Below are 17,435 nucleotides of genomic sequence, written 5' to 3'. Positions count from 1 at the left end.
AATCTGATATCCTTTGGCTTCCCTTTACTAATTATCTTTCTTCTAACCCTCCTATACATTAACTCTTTCTCTTTTCCTTTCTTTTCATAATGCTATTCTCTATCATCGTCATTCTCTTTCTCCTTCCCTCTTCTTTCCTTTTTCCCCTTCTTTTTCTTACTCTTTCTTATTGTCCTTTTCCTTTTATCCCTTTTTATAGTATATCTATCCCATGTTATATGCCTGACTGTTTCTTTTCTTATGTACAATGTATACTATTATGGCATTTCTTTTGTTTCTGAAAACTCAAAAAAAATTCTTAAACAAAAAAAAAACCTAGTTAGATGAAGAGCGGGCCTACACCCTGAAATCAGGGAAGCACTTATTACTATACAAGGGTCTGTGAGAAATATATACTTAAAAACCAATGTGGTATTCCAGGCTGACTTTTACACTAGATCCAATGCCACTTGGTATTAAAAACGAAGTATGTGGAATAGGGGAACTAGTACCCCAGCCCCACTAAACCGTCAATATGTTTTTCTATCTAGTGGCTCAAGAGAGTCCATGGCATTCATCAGAACAGACATTGGAACCTCTGGTAGCATATATACAATGTACCTTCCACTATGTTAGTGGTCTAATCCTTGTTGCCACCCTACGTTCCTAGGGCCCTAGAAACTCTAATTAAGGCTCATAAATGGTCATCTGGGCCCCATTGAGGAAGGGCGCAGGAAACCCTGTAGTCACAAATACACCAATGTGAGCTTTTTTTCAGCCACCTACTGGTACTGGCTCCTTCCCCCTGGTGATCTATCTATGGAGAAATTCTAAAAGATTAAAGCTTATCAATATGTTGCTCATCAATTACCCTCTATGAAACATGGCATAGTGACTAGATGGGCTGCAAGGCAGCAAATTGAATTCAGCTCTCCAGAGGAAGTCAGTGAATCTCTAGCTGAACATAGGTGATGGGATCTGACCCGCTCATACCACTTACAAATCTGGCTGCAGCATGGCTAATGGATCTTGAGGGGATATAGAACATGAATTTTTAAGACCCACTTTTATAGCATTTCTTGAGTGAACTTTCAAAAGCACCAGGGCGTAACGTGAATTATTAATCAGTTTGAGCTAAAAAGGGTTTGTTCCAGTGAAAAAGGTGGAGATGGCAAGAAGGGAAGGTAAGAACGGTATCAATATATTTTTGGACCATCAAAGTTCAAAAGTGAATGGAATGGTCTTAGTTGATTCTGGAACTGTGCCTGCAGTTACATCCCACATTATTTCCTGAATGGTAAAACTACGTTGTCGTCCCCAAAAAAACACCACAAATTCCGTCTTTGATGGATTTATTTTAGGGAGTGCTCCACACACAAACAGAAAATGCACAAACTCTGGTGTCATGAGGGGAGGGAATTTTGACTGGGTTGGCTCAATCCTCGCTTGTTGCAAGTCACAACTAAAAACTAGTCACACCGCACCACAAAAACTAACCGGTTATATCAAAATCGTAACTGTAACAAAACTCAATGAGATTTTAAAACACACTAATTGACAATCACCCCCATCATCCAGTATGAAATGAAAGTTATTATGCACCAATCACAGAATGATGTCTAGGTGACATCATTCAGAAGTTCGTGTTAGGACGGGGCTTGAGCAACCTGATCTGCTGAATACTTTTCAACAGCTTTCCCTAATGGAGAATCAGGTTTGCTGGACAGTATTTGGACAGGTTATCTGGAATCAAAGATGGGTGAATGTGCATCTCTAGAGCAGTGCTTGAGTGCCTACACTGGAATAGCAGGCCCTGATGCACACTGGATTTACTGGACGTAAAGTGTGTAAATGATAACTATATTAAAAAAGGTACTGTAGTAGAATTGCAGTGCATTGCTGGAGTCGGGGTTATCCCCAACCGCTGCGATAAGAGCAGAATTTTATTGTTAAAAGAAAGACAACCAAACACCAGCAATGACTGGAAGAACAGCCCAGTTTACAATGCCATAGCTGGCCTGAGCCTGTAACTGGAACTCCTGCAAACATTTTCAGCACCAGCACACTGAAGGCCATTGAAAGAAGTTAAATATATTTTTCTAACACCGTGAAGAGTGAAGAGTTATGGAGATCTTCATTAAATTGTTGTGACCGTACAATTTAGATGGACTGCACTTAAAGTAAGACAGCACACAAATGAACAGATTTTGATTTAATCTGATTAACAACATATTGGAGTTGGTGTATCTATGTTATTTTAGCAATTTTCAGGGCAAAATATAGGTTTCACTTTCTCCAAGTATTGCATCTTAAACTAAAAGCTGCAACAAAAAATATTAAAATATTTTGAACCTACCAACCCCAAATAGAACTTTTTCCGTATCAACATTAGCTCCCCTTTCCAGGGGTTTCCTGTTGAAAGTTTCAATATCCATTTAAGTGCTTTCAGTCTCTGCACTAACTATTCGGTTTTAATCCACATAAACATCTATCTCCCTTCTGTAATTTTCGAATAATCATAGTAATATTTCTCCAGGAAGAGCGCTAAAAAAAAATGCAAATTGTGCTTACCTTTGATTTCTTCAATGCATTCCAGCACTCTTACCTTGGAAGCTCTAACTACATTAACTACACAATTTAGACATTGGCACAACAAAGTTATAAAAAGCACACTTTATGAAAAATGTGTACTAAATGTATCATATTAAAGTGGGTCTGCAAGGTGATATAATGGGTGCATTAATTAAAACAGTGGCCGAACGGCAAGGGAGAGGAGCGCTAAAGTATTGAAAGGGTAACAAGAGACTATACATTTGAGAAAAATATTAAATGTGTGTTTGTGTTGTTTGACTGCAGTTTTAAAATATAAAAAAGTCCCTGTTCATTCCAATGGAGGTAGAATCATAAAGAAAGATTGTGTTATAAAAAAATCTTGCGGGTTGATCCAAAATTTGACTGACAATTTTTCAAACCACTGGCTGAAGGATCCTGTGCCAAAAAAGCCAATGGCGGAAGGAGACGGACCTAAAGCACATCATATGTGTATATTAATATTTTTGGAAACAAGTAGGGGTGGGCGGTACTCGCAGAGTTTCACTCCATGGAACTACCTAGAAACTCTGCATGATTCCTGCGAGCGGTGGAATTCTGTACGTTGCGCTGCTCGCGTTGATTTTCAGTGCCAAGAGCTTGTTCCACGCTGTACAATCAGCACGAATGCCACCACCCGGCACGCCAGAGAGCGACGCTTCTTCCTGCCACTCGAATAGATTTTTTAAGTGAGTGTCAGCTTTCTCAACACGAGTTATAGCGATCTGTCGTGACACCCGGGGGCAGTTTAATGCTCGATTTTCGCGCTCGCCAGCCTAAACTTGGCATGCCGCGCACACGTTTTTCCGGAACTCCACACTCGGGGCAAAATTCCGCCGGAGATGCAGACTTAGTTTACACCCACCCCAAAATTTTTGTTTACAAAAGTCTCGCCTTATGCCAGACCCTCAAAATGGCATTCTGTGCAAAGTCTTTTTTAGGCATGGACTCTTAGTATGTACAATTCACTTGATATTCTGTCCTTACCTTTATTTTGATTATTTTGGCCACTTTATATTAATATGCATATTTTAGGGTCTTGGATTGTTACATTTCATTTTCAGTTTTAATTTGCATTTGTTTTTGTTTTTTTACTTTAACAAATAATTACAACAGTATCTCATTAAAATGTCAACAGGAGAACGTCAATATAACGGATCCAAAGCAATGCATGTGTACTATCATCAAAAAAGTATTTTTCCAGCCAACCATGCTGTCCCATATACATATACATATAATGAGAACAAATGTCGCAGAAGCTATGAAACAATGTCTCCCATTTTTTAAGCTATGACTATCAGATAAAACATCGGGTACATTTCTTGGAGGATTATAATAAAGTGTAAATATTTTCCGAAAGTTTTAAGTAAAGTGAATGTTACCCACACAAAATCCAAAGTGGCAGTCCATGTGAGAAGTCTTCTGTGACACGTCCATGTGCCAGGAAAGCAGAAGATACGTCACTGGGCTTGTTGAACATTGATACTCGGGTGGGTGTGATGCAGAGTGCAGGACACTAACCTTGTGAGCAACAAGTGGGGATAACGGGTAAACAAAGGCGAAAAAGGGACACAGAGGAGAAAGAGGGCAGTCGAGGAAAGACGATGAAAGGACACTGAGGTTGCAAGGTTCATTTCCAAATAAAGAACCGATGTTTACCTCCAATCTGCTTGCTGCTAATTCTTGAAGAAGCGACACACTGTAGGCTTCACATCCCGGTGCCTTCCATCAATGGCGTCTAGAAACCTACACACAACTCAAAACTCATTCCAGAACAGCCTCTACTGTTTTAGATCACCAAAAAAACCAATACATTCCAACCTTTGCTCAGTAGATTATCAGATGGGATTAACCAAGAGCTTTAGCACAGCTAGCCTATCACACAATCTGGAACAAGAGAAACATAAAAGCGGTCTATAAGAACAGTCTATGATGGACTTTTAAGGGACAAAACTGTGTAGTTTAGCCCGAATTCCCAATTCATATATTGATATGCACTGTTGAAAGTGTGCTCTGAAAGAAAGATTGTCTTATGTTCAACGCAAAGCCTGAAACTATACTACTGCTCACTGTGGTGTGATGTTTTTAACAAAGACAATGTCCGACAGCGAATGGAAGGTATTTTAAACATGTACTTCACAGGGTTAAAGACATTGTGAATATGAAGACTGTAATTTTTCTGTTTTGTAGAAACTACTTTCTACTTTTTTTAGCTTCTCATCATGTAAAAAAACAAAAAGTCTACAAGATTTGTAATTACCTCTGAATACTAGATTTTGTTTCAAATGGAAGAGAAAAATTATCCCGTCAGGACACACTTTACCATGTGCTATTCAGGGTTTTATAATGCACTGAACTCTGGAGTTAAATAAATAGACTAGCACATGGAAAAGGACGGATAAAACAAATAATTAAAACTCACCTGCTTGCTGCTTCTGGAAAGCCCATTCTGTAGATGGTTACAACCACACCTACGCCGGCAACCACTCGTCTATTCTCTCCTTCTCAGGCAGAGGTCTAGAAGTGGCCAGACAGGTATGACCAGGCACACAACGCCCACATGGCTACAAGGGCTTCTGCTGCAGCTCGAGTTGCTGTGGGCTCGGCTGGGCAGTGTCTGGAGTCTTATCTCCGGCACGCCCGAGTTTTTCACAAGTCTTTGAAGACCATTTGCATATTTACATACCTTTTTTAACTGGCTACAGCGGCTTAGCTTTTTTTCTTCTGGTTCCAGTACCCCCTGAGGCCCCACTCTGCCTATTCCTTACATTTATATTTACCATTTTCAGCCATAGAGTGAGAATGCATTTCATGAAAAGGAATATAAAGTAGGGGTGAACAAAGAAAAATGCCAGCCATGTGTTGTTTAAAGAGCTTACAAAGGCCTGGCCTTGATACTAAATAGGGTTATAAATAAAAAAGTATGTATTCATTTGTAATGTGACTTTCCTGTCTTTGTTCTCTAGTGCCAGCTGCGAGTAAAATGCCATACCGTATGACATATCACTCGCAGCTGGAACTCTTTAAGAATCTGCTGTAGGATTTTCCCTTAAAAATTTCGGATCAGAATCCAAAAGCTGAAACGTCTTTTTGTGACGTCTCATTAACCTAAAAGGCTGCTACGAACGTATCACATAGTTTCCAAGTTTCCCATGTCCATGTGTGATGTGTTTCTCCAGTGCAGGATGCCCTGACAAAAAAGTACAATAGGCCATGGATATTATTTTGACAAGAGTCACAAAATACCATGTCTGAATAGCCAGAGTTTTGGTTTTGATATTCAATTTTCTACTCCATCCCACCCCTACTCCTGTTAAGAAAATCTTTGAAGTCATAAGCAGAGGAGACTCGTAGAAAAAAACCTGATGACTAGGGATAACAATCACTCCAGCCAGAGTCCAAACCGTATACATAGCCATTAGGAACGCATCTAACAATTCAGAGCAGGAGAATTTATTTTTGATGTCTTTTTGTTTATTTTCCATACTTGTAAGTTCTGGGAAAATATTCTGTGGTTGGCCTTTCCCAGGGAGAAGGTTCCTAGATCTTTCCTTACCTTTCAATCTTTAGTGATGGTCCATACACTGGTGTGACCTTGGTCTCTTATTGTTTTACTTCACCCATAAAATCTACCCAATGCAATGGAGCTTACTTTTTGAACTGAATGAGAAGCTTCTCTGATGTAGACAGCTAGAAATGGGGACTCTAGTTGGCAATGGTTTGCACTTCTGTCCAAGTAGGGACCCTTCCTTCTAGTCAGGGGAAGGGGGATACACTACTGAAATAACCCCGCTCACCCCCTTGGTAGCTTGTCAAAAGTAGTCAGGCTTATCTCAGAGGCAGTGTGTAAAGCATTTGCACATAACCAACAGGGTTGTATGTTGGAACAACGATTTCCTCAACAACGGCTCCCTAAACAAAGCGGTCTCCAGTACGACTGTGTCCCAACCACAATTTCTTTCACCATGCATTCCTTTACCACGAGTTTTCGTGATAAAGCAATGCATGGTAAACCCACCCCCCTGAATCCCTCCCACTCCCTAAAACACATCCTGTATCCCCCCACCATCACCCCCTAAAAACTTACACGAACCGCTCCACCCACACAAACCCCTCCCACCCTCCAAAAACTAACTCAATGCCCTCTGAGGTGCCTTCAAGACACGAAGCCAGCAATGGAGTTGATCACTGAGTTGGCTCCATCCCCCTCTGTGGCAACTGAAACCACAGTTCCAGAGGCGGTACCCAGAGGTCAGTGAAGTCTTCGCGGTACCTGAGACTCCCTGAACAGGAGGCGAGCTCTACTTCAAGCCCTTAGAGATACTAAGCAACAAGTTGAGAAAGTTCGGTCCAGTCCTTTCAATGCCCAAGGCAGAAGCAGCAACTGCAGGCCAACCCAACAAAGCAACAACACAGCAAAGGGGTAGTACTCCTCCTGGCAGTTCTTCCACCTCTTATTCTTGGTGTGTTCTTTGATTCCAGCAAGTTCTGAAGTTCTGGGGTCTGGGCCCCAATATTTATACTCAGTTTATTTTTGTTCTCATTGGCAGAGAGTGTCTGCGCTTAGTCCAAACCACTTTTGTCCTCTCTGCCCAGCTTCCCAGCAGGAGGTGGGGACAGCATTGTCCACGGCAGACCAGGTCCATTCAGGTGCAAGGAAATATCCTCCCACTACTCTAAATGCAGCCCAGGTCTATTCAGCCCAGCCTTGACTTATCCAGGAAAGGCAGTAAACTCCTCGACCCCCCTCCCCCACCCCCCGTGGCTGTCTGTAAAGAATACACATCCAAAGCCCCTGTCATTCCAAAGCCAGACAGTCAATACACAACCCTGCAGATGCACACAGGATGGCTAAGCAAGAAAATACCAATTTTCTAAAAGTGGAATTTTCAAACACATAATGTAAAAGTCATCTTTACAAAAAGATGCATCTTTACATTCCGAGTTCAGTCATATTAAACGCCATTTCTCTAACTTGTCCCAATGGGAAGATCTGCTTATAAGATGCTATAAGTAAACTCCCATTCTATCCTTTGAGACAGATGGCCTTTCAATTGTGCAAAAAACGAATTACACGATATTTCACTGTCAGGACATGTTACACACACCAGTCCATGTCCTACCTTTCACATACACTGCACCCTGCCCATAGGGGTACTTTGGACCTACCCTAGGGGTAACTTACATGCCATAAAAGGGAAGGTTGGGGCATGCAAGTGGGTGCACTTGCCAAGTTAAATAATAAATAAATAAACAAAAGGAATCCACTAAGAAAGTGTTTCCCTGTTGGAAAACTGCAGATTTAAGGCCCGGCGGTGCAGGGTATGCCTGAAATCCCCGGGATTCACCTGCCTTGTCAGAAACAGAGACACAGACTCTTCATCTGGCGTAGAATATTGTATTTATTAGCTGCAGCTAGTACAGTGGTCTTAGAAGTCGTTGGTATAACGAGGTTCAAAAGAGACTGCCACATAACTCCATGGCGCACAGGTTTATATACAGTACAATACAATGCAAAATGCAATCACACAAGGGCATGAGACATAGGCAAATGCTATAGACAATGCTTTAAGTCCGAAGCAACTCAAGTTCCCGGTTGTGTTTGTCACTCGACCCCTTAAGCAAATTACAAACAAATCCACACAATTCGATTTACAAGTAGAGAAAACACAGTTGTATGTTCTAGAAGGACAGTCATGAAACAAGAGAATGCATGAGACGTGTAGCGAAGGACAGCAGATAAGATAGTTTAAAGGAAAGAATGGTGCGAACCAACAAATAGTCCGGACGGGGATTAATCAGCTCAGACAGGGATTAGTGTACTCGGCCAGACCCTGACACTCGTTAGTAAAAATAGGCAAAGAAGCCACCTGACACGTAAATGCAGAAACGACAAAAACATTGCGTTCGCCGTGCTGCCTGAGTGAGGGCAACACAAGATGGCAGCGGCAACAAAATAGAGGCTTAGCACGAATGAATTCGCAATTTACAGAACCTCAGACCCTCCTTTTGCCATTCCTAAGGCAAAAAACAAACCAACTCACGCTAGTCTGAGTCGGATTCAACATCGATGTTCATAAAATCCTCAAGCTGTTGCTGCACCATCATCCTAATATTCTCTGTCTTCTGAGTTACAGGTTGTGGAACACATAAAGTAGCCAGTATGCCACAAACTGCCGGACCACATTGGACACACAGACAACAAGAGAATATGATGGCCAAAATTGCTCCAAGCAACGTTAGGATCTTCCATCCCAAAGTTGACAATATTCCCCAAAACCATCCCATAAAAGACCAATCCCCTTCGTCCTGATGAATCAACTTGGAGATGGTATGCAATTTGGATATGGCCTGGTATATTGTTGGAGCCTCATCTGGAATATAAATGCAGCAGCTAGATCCGATTAATCTACAGACACCTCCTCGGTCTGCTAAGATCACATCTAGCGCAATCCGATTCTGCAACGTCTTAAGACGGTCAGCCTGAAACTCCGCTGTAATGTTACCTATCGCACCTGCAGTAACATTAATAGTGGTCTCAACCACACAAACCAATTTCCTGATGTTTCTGCTGTTGGCCATTGGACCCCAAAAGGGAAGGAATCCTTTAAGGAAGTCTCCTCCCTCTTGTCCTGCCATGTCCTTGGCATCGAATATACCTCGGCTATATCTAACTCTGTGGTGGTCTGACGGAGCCGTATATGTAGAGGGAAGAAGGAAAGCTATATAGCAGGTTCCAGAAAAGTTAGAAGGGAGCCATGTATAAGCTCTGTCATTACAAACAAAATATGTTCCTTGGGACGGGACCAACGGAGGGAAATCAGGGGACTAGAAAATGTAGGTATATAGACAACTCTGCTTGCTGTCAGCTTTTTTGCTATTGACTTGGAGACAAAAATTACCTTGATGGGGTACGGTCCATACTGGAGAAGACTCACCTTTTCTAGTTTTGTCACCAAGGCTAGAAACATAGTGGGTAACATTCCATCCTTCATAAGCTCTCTTCTCGTCTAATGGGATCTTGTTCTTCTCTACGATCTTAGCCATTACCACTATACCCTTAATTAAAGAGCTGTGGCTAAAATCCAATCCATTTCCAAAAGATTTAGCAGAGCTTCTAAGTCTGTTGTGGTATGCGGCTGAAAACATAGTCAGATAGGCCCAAGCTGAACCTTCATATGAGAAAAGAAAGAACCAAATATGGCATTCCCTTTCGTGTATTGTGTGGCATAAGTCCGAACACCCAACAGTTAGTTATATTATTAGCCAACTGATGTTGGTGTAACAACTGGACAAACGTGTTATTCATATATTCGGCTCTCCTTTTCTGCTCATGCGGAGGTAGAGTATGCATTTTATGTGAAAGGACAGAAAGACGAGAAGGCAAAGAAGTTGTAGAATTAACAACATTTCTCTGCTGCAGAACATGTACAATCCAACCTGTGCAGGCTAATAAAATACACAAAAACATAAAAACAAACAAAGTTACACCAAATCGACTACGCAATAATTTACAATACTTCGATCTCATTTCCTGCTTCCTATTTTCCCTACCTATGGTTGTTGTACCATCCATCTTTATCTAAAAGAAAATTGTCGCTCACAGCAATTTTTCTCAATCATTCAGCTACTCACTTCTGTATATCCTGAGGCACTAGCCACTTGCTAAAAGAAAAACCAGGTTACAGTCTGAGTCTCCTACCGTGACCCTGCGACGGAGACAGATGGCACATCTAATACTAAATATCACACAAAAAACAAGGAGGTAATAAGATGAACAAAAAAAAATTTCTTTGGGTAATAAGAAAAAGTGTTCAAAGTGTTCAGTTCCTTTGGTCAACTCTCGGCCTCAGATTGTAGCGTGTTTTGCTCGGCACGGTCTGGTCCTTAAACAAAGTCTCTGGATTGGTAGTGTCTATTCGAAGATGCGCAGGCACAGCGGCTTGAAGAATGTCGTCATTCACTTTCTCAGACTGAGTTCCATAAATTTGAGCGTCACTGAAAGGCACAAAACAAGGAATCGCTGCAGATTCAGATTCCCTTATGCCACTGCGGGTCCACTGGTTGAAGGGTAACGGCAATGGCACTTTTTTACAGTGCACACCATGTATCCAATTCTTTTTCCCGACCACTTTCACAGCTGTGCGGGTGACGAGCAAGACTTGTCTAGGCGCAGACCAGCGAGGCTCCAAGTTCTTAGTCCGCTGAAAATTCTTTATGCAAACCCAGTCACCGGGCAAAATGGTGTGACCTGGGTCTGTGGAAGCCTCCGGCAGAGCACTTTGTACCTGTTGACGAATAATACTTAATTTAGCAGTCAAGTTATGCAGATAGGCAGTTAACAGAGGATATGGTATGTCTGAATATTTCCTGGGACGAGGGACACCCCAAACATTAGCTGGGCGTCCGAATACCACTTCATATGGGCTAAGTCCCATACAAGAGTGCACAGTAGTTCTGGTTGACAAAAGAGCTAGGGGCAAGGCGCAGGCCAAGCATGGCCCGTACTGGCTTGAATCTTGGCTAGTTTAAGCTTGAGTGTACCATTATAACACTCAACCAAACCTGCTGACTGTGGATGGTTTGCCGCATGGAACTTCTGTCTAATACCAAGACCAGAACACACTTTCTGCATAATTTGACCCACAAATTCACTTCCATTGTCACTCCAGACAATTTGCGGCAAACCAAACTTGGGAAAGAACTCTTTAAGCAACACTTTAGCAGTTGACAGAGCAGTGTTATCTTTCATGGGGTAGGCCTCTATCCAACGGGAAAAGGCACATACCACCACCAGAACATACTTAAGGTTGTTGCATCGATCCATGTGAATGTAATCGATCTGCAACACCTCAAAAGGATTTGACGGGGGAGCAAAATGACCTGCCGGGGTTGGGGTACCCTTTCCTGGGTTATGCATTAGACAAACAATACAATGCTTAACCACGTTCTCTGCACATTTCGGGATTCCTTCATTCTGCCACACAGGAGCCAAGAGCTTACATATGCCTTTCGCACTAATGTGAGTTGGACCATGAGCCATAGTCACAACCGGCAACACATAAGCGTCCGGTAATAACCATCGCTGATGTTCCGACAACTCCGTCCAACAACCCATCGAATCTAACATTCCCGTACTTTCTTTCCACGTACTCAATTCCTTCTCAGTAGCCTCTCCCTGAATCGTTTTCACGCTCTCAATTGTATCTTCACACATTCCAATTGCCCTAACCCAATTTGCAGGACCTGCCACATACATTCGGCTAGTGGTGTCTCTAGCTGTAGTTTTTGCTACCTCATCTGCAAAAGCATTTCCACGACCCACATCATCTGTAACTTTCCTATGCGCACTGCACTTTATGATCGCTATCTGTACAGGTAAAGTAAGTGACTCAAGAAGATCAGTCACCAACTGACCATGCTGGATCTTTGTCCCGTGAGAGGTAAAGAATCCTCTCTCCCTCCATAATTTACCAAAGCTATGTGCAACGCCAAAAGCATACTGACTATCAGTGTACACATTCACTCTCTTTCCCTTCGACAACACACACGCTCTAGTCAAGGCTATCAATTCAGCTGCTTGAGCTGAATTATGTCCAATACGTGCTGTCTCAACAATTGTGCATAAGGTGGTGATAGCATAGGCAGAAGTAGTCTCCCCATTTGGAAGCTTGAAACAAGAACCGTCCACCCATGAGATCCCATCCGGGTTCTTGAGCGGAGTGTCCTTCAAATCAATCCTGCCCTTCGTTTCTTCTTCTGTTCGGAGAAAACAATCATGTTTTTCCTGAACGTCTTTCTCATCTGGGAGTGGCAACAGTGTAGCTGGATTTATCGTGTTACATCTTTTGATATGCACATGACTCGCCAGAAGTGTCAGCTCGTATCCAGACAAACGAGCACTCGTAAGATCCTGTGTTCTTGTTCTGTTCAACAAGGTATCCACTGCATGTGGAACCATAACAATCAGTGTGTTATCCAACACTAATCTAGCAGACTGTCTAATAGAAATCGCCGCAGCTGTTGTAGCTCTGAGAACACTGGGCAAAGCTTTAGCTACTGGGTCTAGTGTAGCGGAGAAATAGGCACATGGCCTCTGCTTATCTCCAAATTGCTGTGTCAAGACTGACAATGCGCAACCCTCTCTCTCGTGAACGTACAGTGTAAAGGACTTGCTATAATCTGGGGTACCCAACACTGGAGCAGAACACAGAGCAGTACGTAGGTCAACAAAACTTTCTGACATTCAATCGTCCAAGGGAGCGGATGGGGCGTATCTTTCAACGTTAGTGCCAACAATGGTTTAGCCAAAAGTGAAAAATTGGGAATCCATTGTCTACAATAGGAAGTGATACCCAAAAAGGCACGCACTTCTCTCTGCGTGGTAGGTACAGACATCTGTGAAATAGCCTGAACACGTTCTGGGGTCAATCGCATTCCCTCCTTCGACAAGAGATGACCTAGATCGGTAACCTCTTGGTGGGCATATTGCAACTTAGAGGGCGACACCTTATGATGTAGAGCAGACAAATGATGCAACAACGCAACAGTCACACTCTTACACACATCTTCCGTATCAGCAGCCACCAGCAAATCATCCACCTACTGAATAAGCGTAGCGCCTGGAGGCAAGGAGAAAGCATCAAGTTGTGACTTAAGAGCCTTGCTATACATGGAGGGACTTTCACAATAACCTTGAGGTGCTCTTTTAAATCAGAAACTTTGGCCACCTAGAGAGAAACCAAAAATATCCCTACTTTCTTCAGCAATAGGAATACTAAAGAAAGCATTTTTAAGATCTATGACTGAAAACCAAGCTGCCAAGGCAGGAATCATCGTCAACAAAGCTGTAATGTCCGGAACAACAGGAAACTGTGGCACAACAATTTTTTTGACTTCTCTAAGGTCAATAACAAATCGATAAACAGGAGGCTGTGAAGGACCAGCTCTTTTAAGAATCGGGAGAACAGGGCTATTACAAACATTGCCTCTCGTTTCTTGGACCACGCCCTTCTGAATAAAATCATCAACGATAGCCAAAAGTGCTCTCTCACCATCAATAGAGATACGGTACTGGGGAATGTGTGGCATTTTAACATTTTCTTTAACTGTGACAACATACGGTGGGATCGCAAGACGACCCACATCATTTGGACCTGTAGCCCAAAGACTTTCAGGAAGAGAAAGCAACTCGGGTGGAAACTGATCTCGGGACAAATACATGGAAGATGTCAATTTCTTCCCTAACGTAAGATGCACGCCAGAAGGAGAACAATACAATATTGCATGTAGTCTTTTCAACAAATCCAGACCCAGCAGGTTCTCACCACAACCAGTTGTCAGAATAAGTGAAGCATTCAAATCATAAGGACCAATCGAAACAGGCAAGGGACAAGAAACTGAATTACGGACTGGGGCGCCAGAAAATCCTACAGAAGTATTTATTAAGCCAGACAAAGGTGCCCCAGGGAGTTTAGAATGAATGATAGAACTTCTCATCGCACCAGTATCCAAAAGAAACGGTTCTGAAACACCCATAGCATTGACAGTGACATACGGCCCATTTTGATCTACTAGAATCGACACAACTCCCTTACTTCGTCCATGGCTGTCCTATTTGGTATGAAAATCGTCAGCCTTATCTTCAACACAATAATCGTCATTATAATACTGCGCAGACTGAACTCTCTGCTTATCAAAGAAATTTGTAGTAGGTAGAGGAAAAGAACGCTGCTCCTGAGAGGACACACCTCGTCCTCTACCTCTAGGTCCTGACTGGAAATTACCACGACCTCGTGGAGCAGACATCCCAATGTTACGCTGTAATAAAACTGAACAACTATTCTTGAAATGTCCCTCTTCCCTCCAGTACGCACATTGATTAGGACCTAACAAAGGTCGCGGTACAAAAGACTCGGGCTTCTGGAACACCTTCTGAAACTGTGGAGGTTGAGAAAACTGAGGCTGTGCAGGACGCGGAGGATAAGCCTGCTGTAAAAGAACTTTAGTTTTCAAATCTTTATTTTTCTTCTCTTGTTTCTCTTTCTCCTCCTTATCTCTATTCTCATAATACTGTGCAGTAGCCAATATTTTAGCAGGGGAAGAGACAGCCCATGCACTTTCAGAACTCTTTAATTTATTTGACAATTCGGGAAGTAAGTTATATACAAACGTATCCACAAACAACCGCTGACCACCCTCAACACTCAAATCCTGACCACTATGGTCAATAAACGTCTCTTCAAAACGAGTGAAGAAATCCGAGACGCTTTCGTCTTTCTTTTGCTTGCATGCGGCCAGCTTATCCCAATTTACTTGCACCGCAGGCATCATTGTCTTCATCAATTCAATTATTCTGCCTGGTAAGGCAGCAATCAGATCATCGGGTTTCGCACCACCCACTTGACCTGCATCGGCAGCTCTAAGAGCAGCCCAATCACCACCTAATTCAGCAACATGATTTTCCCTACGAATCCGCGCCAATTATGCTTGCGGAACCCGCCAACAAAGGGGGGGCGATAGTGATACAAACAACGACAGCATATGAACAGGAGTGCTCACGGTTACTATCCGACAGACAAAATTACCAAATCCTGCAACAGGATCCAACAGAATCACTCAGGATCACGATAGGAGGGATGGTGGAGGAAGCTCTGACACACGACTGGCTACCACAAAAAGAAGCAGAGTTCCTGACACAAAAGTCACCAAGAACACCATACTTCTATTGTATTCCTAAAATACATAAAAACATGCACAATCCACCCAGAAGACCAATTGTCTCTGGCATCGGGTCAATGCTTGAACCCCTCTCAAAGTTTGCCGACGCCTTCCTTCGACCCCTAGTGCAGGCCACGGACACCTATCTCAAAGATACTAAGGCAGTCTTACAACTACTACAAAATGCAACTTTCGATCCAAACACTCAGCTCTTGCTCAGTCTGGACGTGGAAAGCTTGTACACCAGCTTGCCACACGATGAAACGTTAGCCATCATTGAAGAAGTTCTGTACAGCACCAATTGGCAATATCAGACACCCAGAGGAGTAGTGATGGAGTGCATAGCACAAGCACTCAAAAAAAACATCTTCGTATATAAGACAACGATCTATCTCCAAAGCCTTGGTACGAGCATGGGAAGCACCTTCACTCCAAGTCTGGCGGGACTCTATGTACACCGCTTAGAGACGAATAAGATTCTCCATGACCAAAATCCCTTTAGACAACACATTAGCACTTGGAAGAGATACATCGACAATGTGTTTGTCATCTGGCAAGGTGATCTTGAATCAGTCACACAATTCATGACATGGTTAAATACCCAGAACAACTACCTGAAATTCACTCACACAGTGTCAAAAGACACACTTGTCTTTTTAGACCTGAATATTTACCATGAAGAGGGATTCCTCAAAACGACGACCCACTTTAAGCCCACAGCAAGGAACTGCTTATTAAGGTTCGACAGCTTCCATCCCCGACACCTCTGGACGAATTTACCCTACGGCCAGTTCCTTCGTCTAAGGAGAAACTGCACTGACCTAGTCGCCTACATATCCCAGGCAAATTACCTCAAAACCAAACTACAGAAGAAGAAATACCCCGACAGAATCATAAATGCTGCCATGAAGAGGGCCAGAAACAACAATAGAGACGCACTCTTGGAAAACAAAATACAACTCAGTCCGGAGCAAACAAGACCCATATGTGTAACTACATACAGTACACACTCCAACGAAGTATCAAAGATAATTAATACAAGATGGAGCATTCTGTCCAGTGGAACACTAGGTTTTGAAAAACCACTATTCGCTCACAGAAGAGGGAGGAATCTCAAGGACATGCTGGTTCACACCCGTCCAAAACCAGACTTACCACCGCCACTTTCAAAACATGCAATACAAGGCAATTTCCCATGCGGTAACTGTGCTAGCTGCCATCTAACAAAAAGGAGCAAACAATTGATATTCAGCAATGGAGCCAAATGGGAACAACGTGGACTGACTAACTGTAACAGTTGCAATGTAGTGTACATGATCACTTGTCCCTGTGGCCTAGAATATATAGGCATGACCACGAGAGCAGTGAAAACACGGCTAAGTGAACATAAAAGCAACATACGGTGCAAGAAGAGCACAACCAGAATGGCTACACACTTTCTGGAAGCACAACATTGTGTTAACGATATCTGTTGGACAGTCATAGAACAATTACCATCTGAATCTGGTCTACTCGAAAAGGAACAACGATGGGTGTTCCGTTTGGGGACCCACGTTAGGGGCCTGAATGATGAGATCCCATGGGGACAACGGACATAAACTCGAGAGACCACAGCCCTTTTCCCATGATCATCCGTCACAGGTAGGAGGATTTACACTGTGTATTGCACCACTGAAACGCAGTGGCGGCTGGTGACATTTTGAAGTGGTGGGGCGTAAAAGTTTGTGATGTATAGAGAAGCATGCAAGCGCGACAAATAAGAAGGGCTGGGGGTAGGGTGCGGGGGGGTCCTACAGGATACTATCAGACTGAAAACTAAGAAGTTTAAAAAGCAAAAAACAAGACTGCACAGCAGGCATTTTCCATCTCTGCACCCAGTATTTGGAACAATATCCTCATATCCATTAACACCACCCCAACAATGCTGCAATGTAGAAAAGATTTGAACACACACTTCTTTACAGAATAGTATATCACAACGCAGTAAATAAATTACAACCAGCTACAACTCCTATTACTCATTGACCGTAATAGTATAACATACACATTTATTGCTTGGATGTTTACCAGCCCATTGTAAGTGGCTGTGCTTATTATTGTGGACATCTGGCAAGGTTGTCATAACCCTTTTCTTCCCTTTATCAAAA

The 17,435-nt window shown here is 42.7% G+C and overlaps 1 protein-coding gene across 1 annotated transcript in view; it reads right to left on the bottom strand.

Moving 5' to 3' along the window:
- Positions 1 to 5,147, bottom strand: part of LOC147747233 (sterol carrier protein 2-like) — a 120,381-nt gene extending 115,234 nt beyond the window's left edge. The window contains exon 1 of the mRNA XM_086952452.1: positions 4,991 to 5,147. Coding sequence (XP_086808578.1) covers positions 4,991 to 5,016 — 26 coding nt within the window. The 5' untranslated portion in view covers positions 5,017 to 5,147. The remainder of the gene's footprint in view (positions 1 to 4,990) is intronic.
- Positions 5,148 to 17,435: the final 12,288 nt, after the last annotated feature.

Source organism: Lissotriton vulgaris, chromosome 1_1 (assembly GCF_964263255.1).
Source record: "Lissotriton vulgaris chromosome 1_1, aLisVul1.2, whole genome shotgun sequence".
Taxonomy (NCBI): Eukaryota; Metazoa; Chordata; class Amphibia; order Caudata; family Salamandridae; genus Lissotriton; species Lissotriton vulgaris.
The sequence above is the reverse complement of the archived record's forward strand: the minus strand, read 5'-3'. Positions and strand labels throughout refer to the sequence as shown.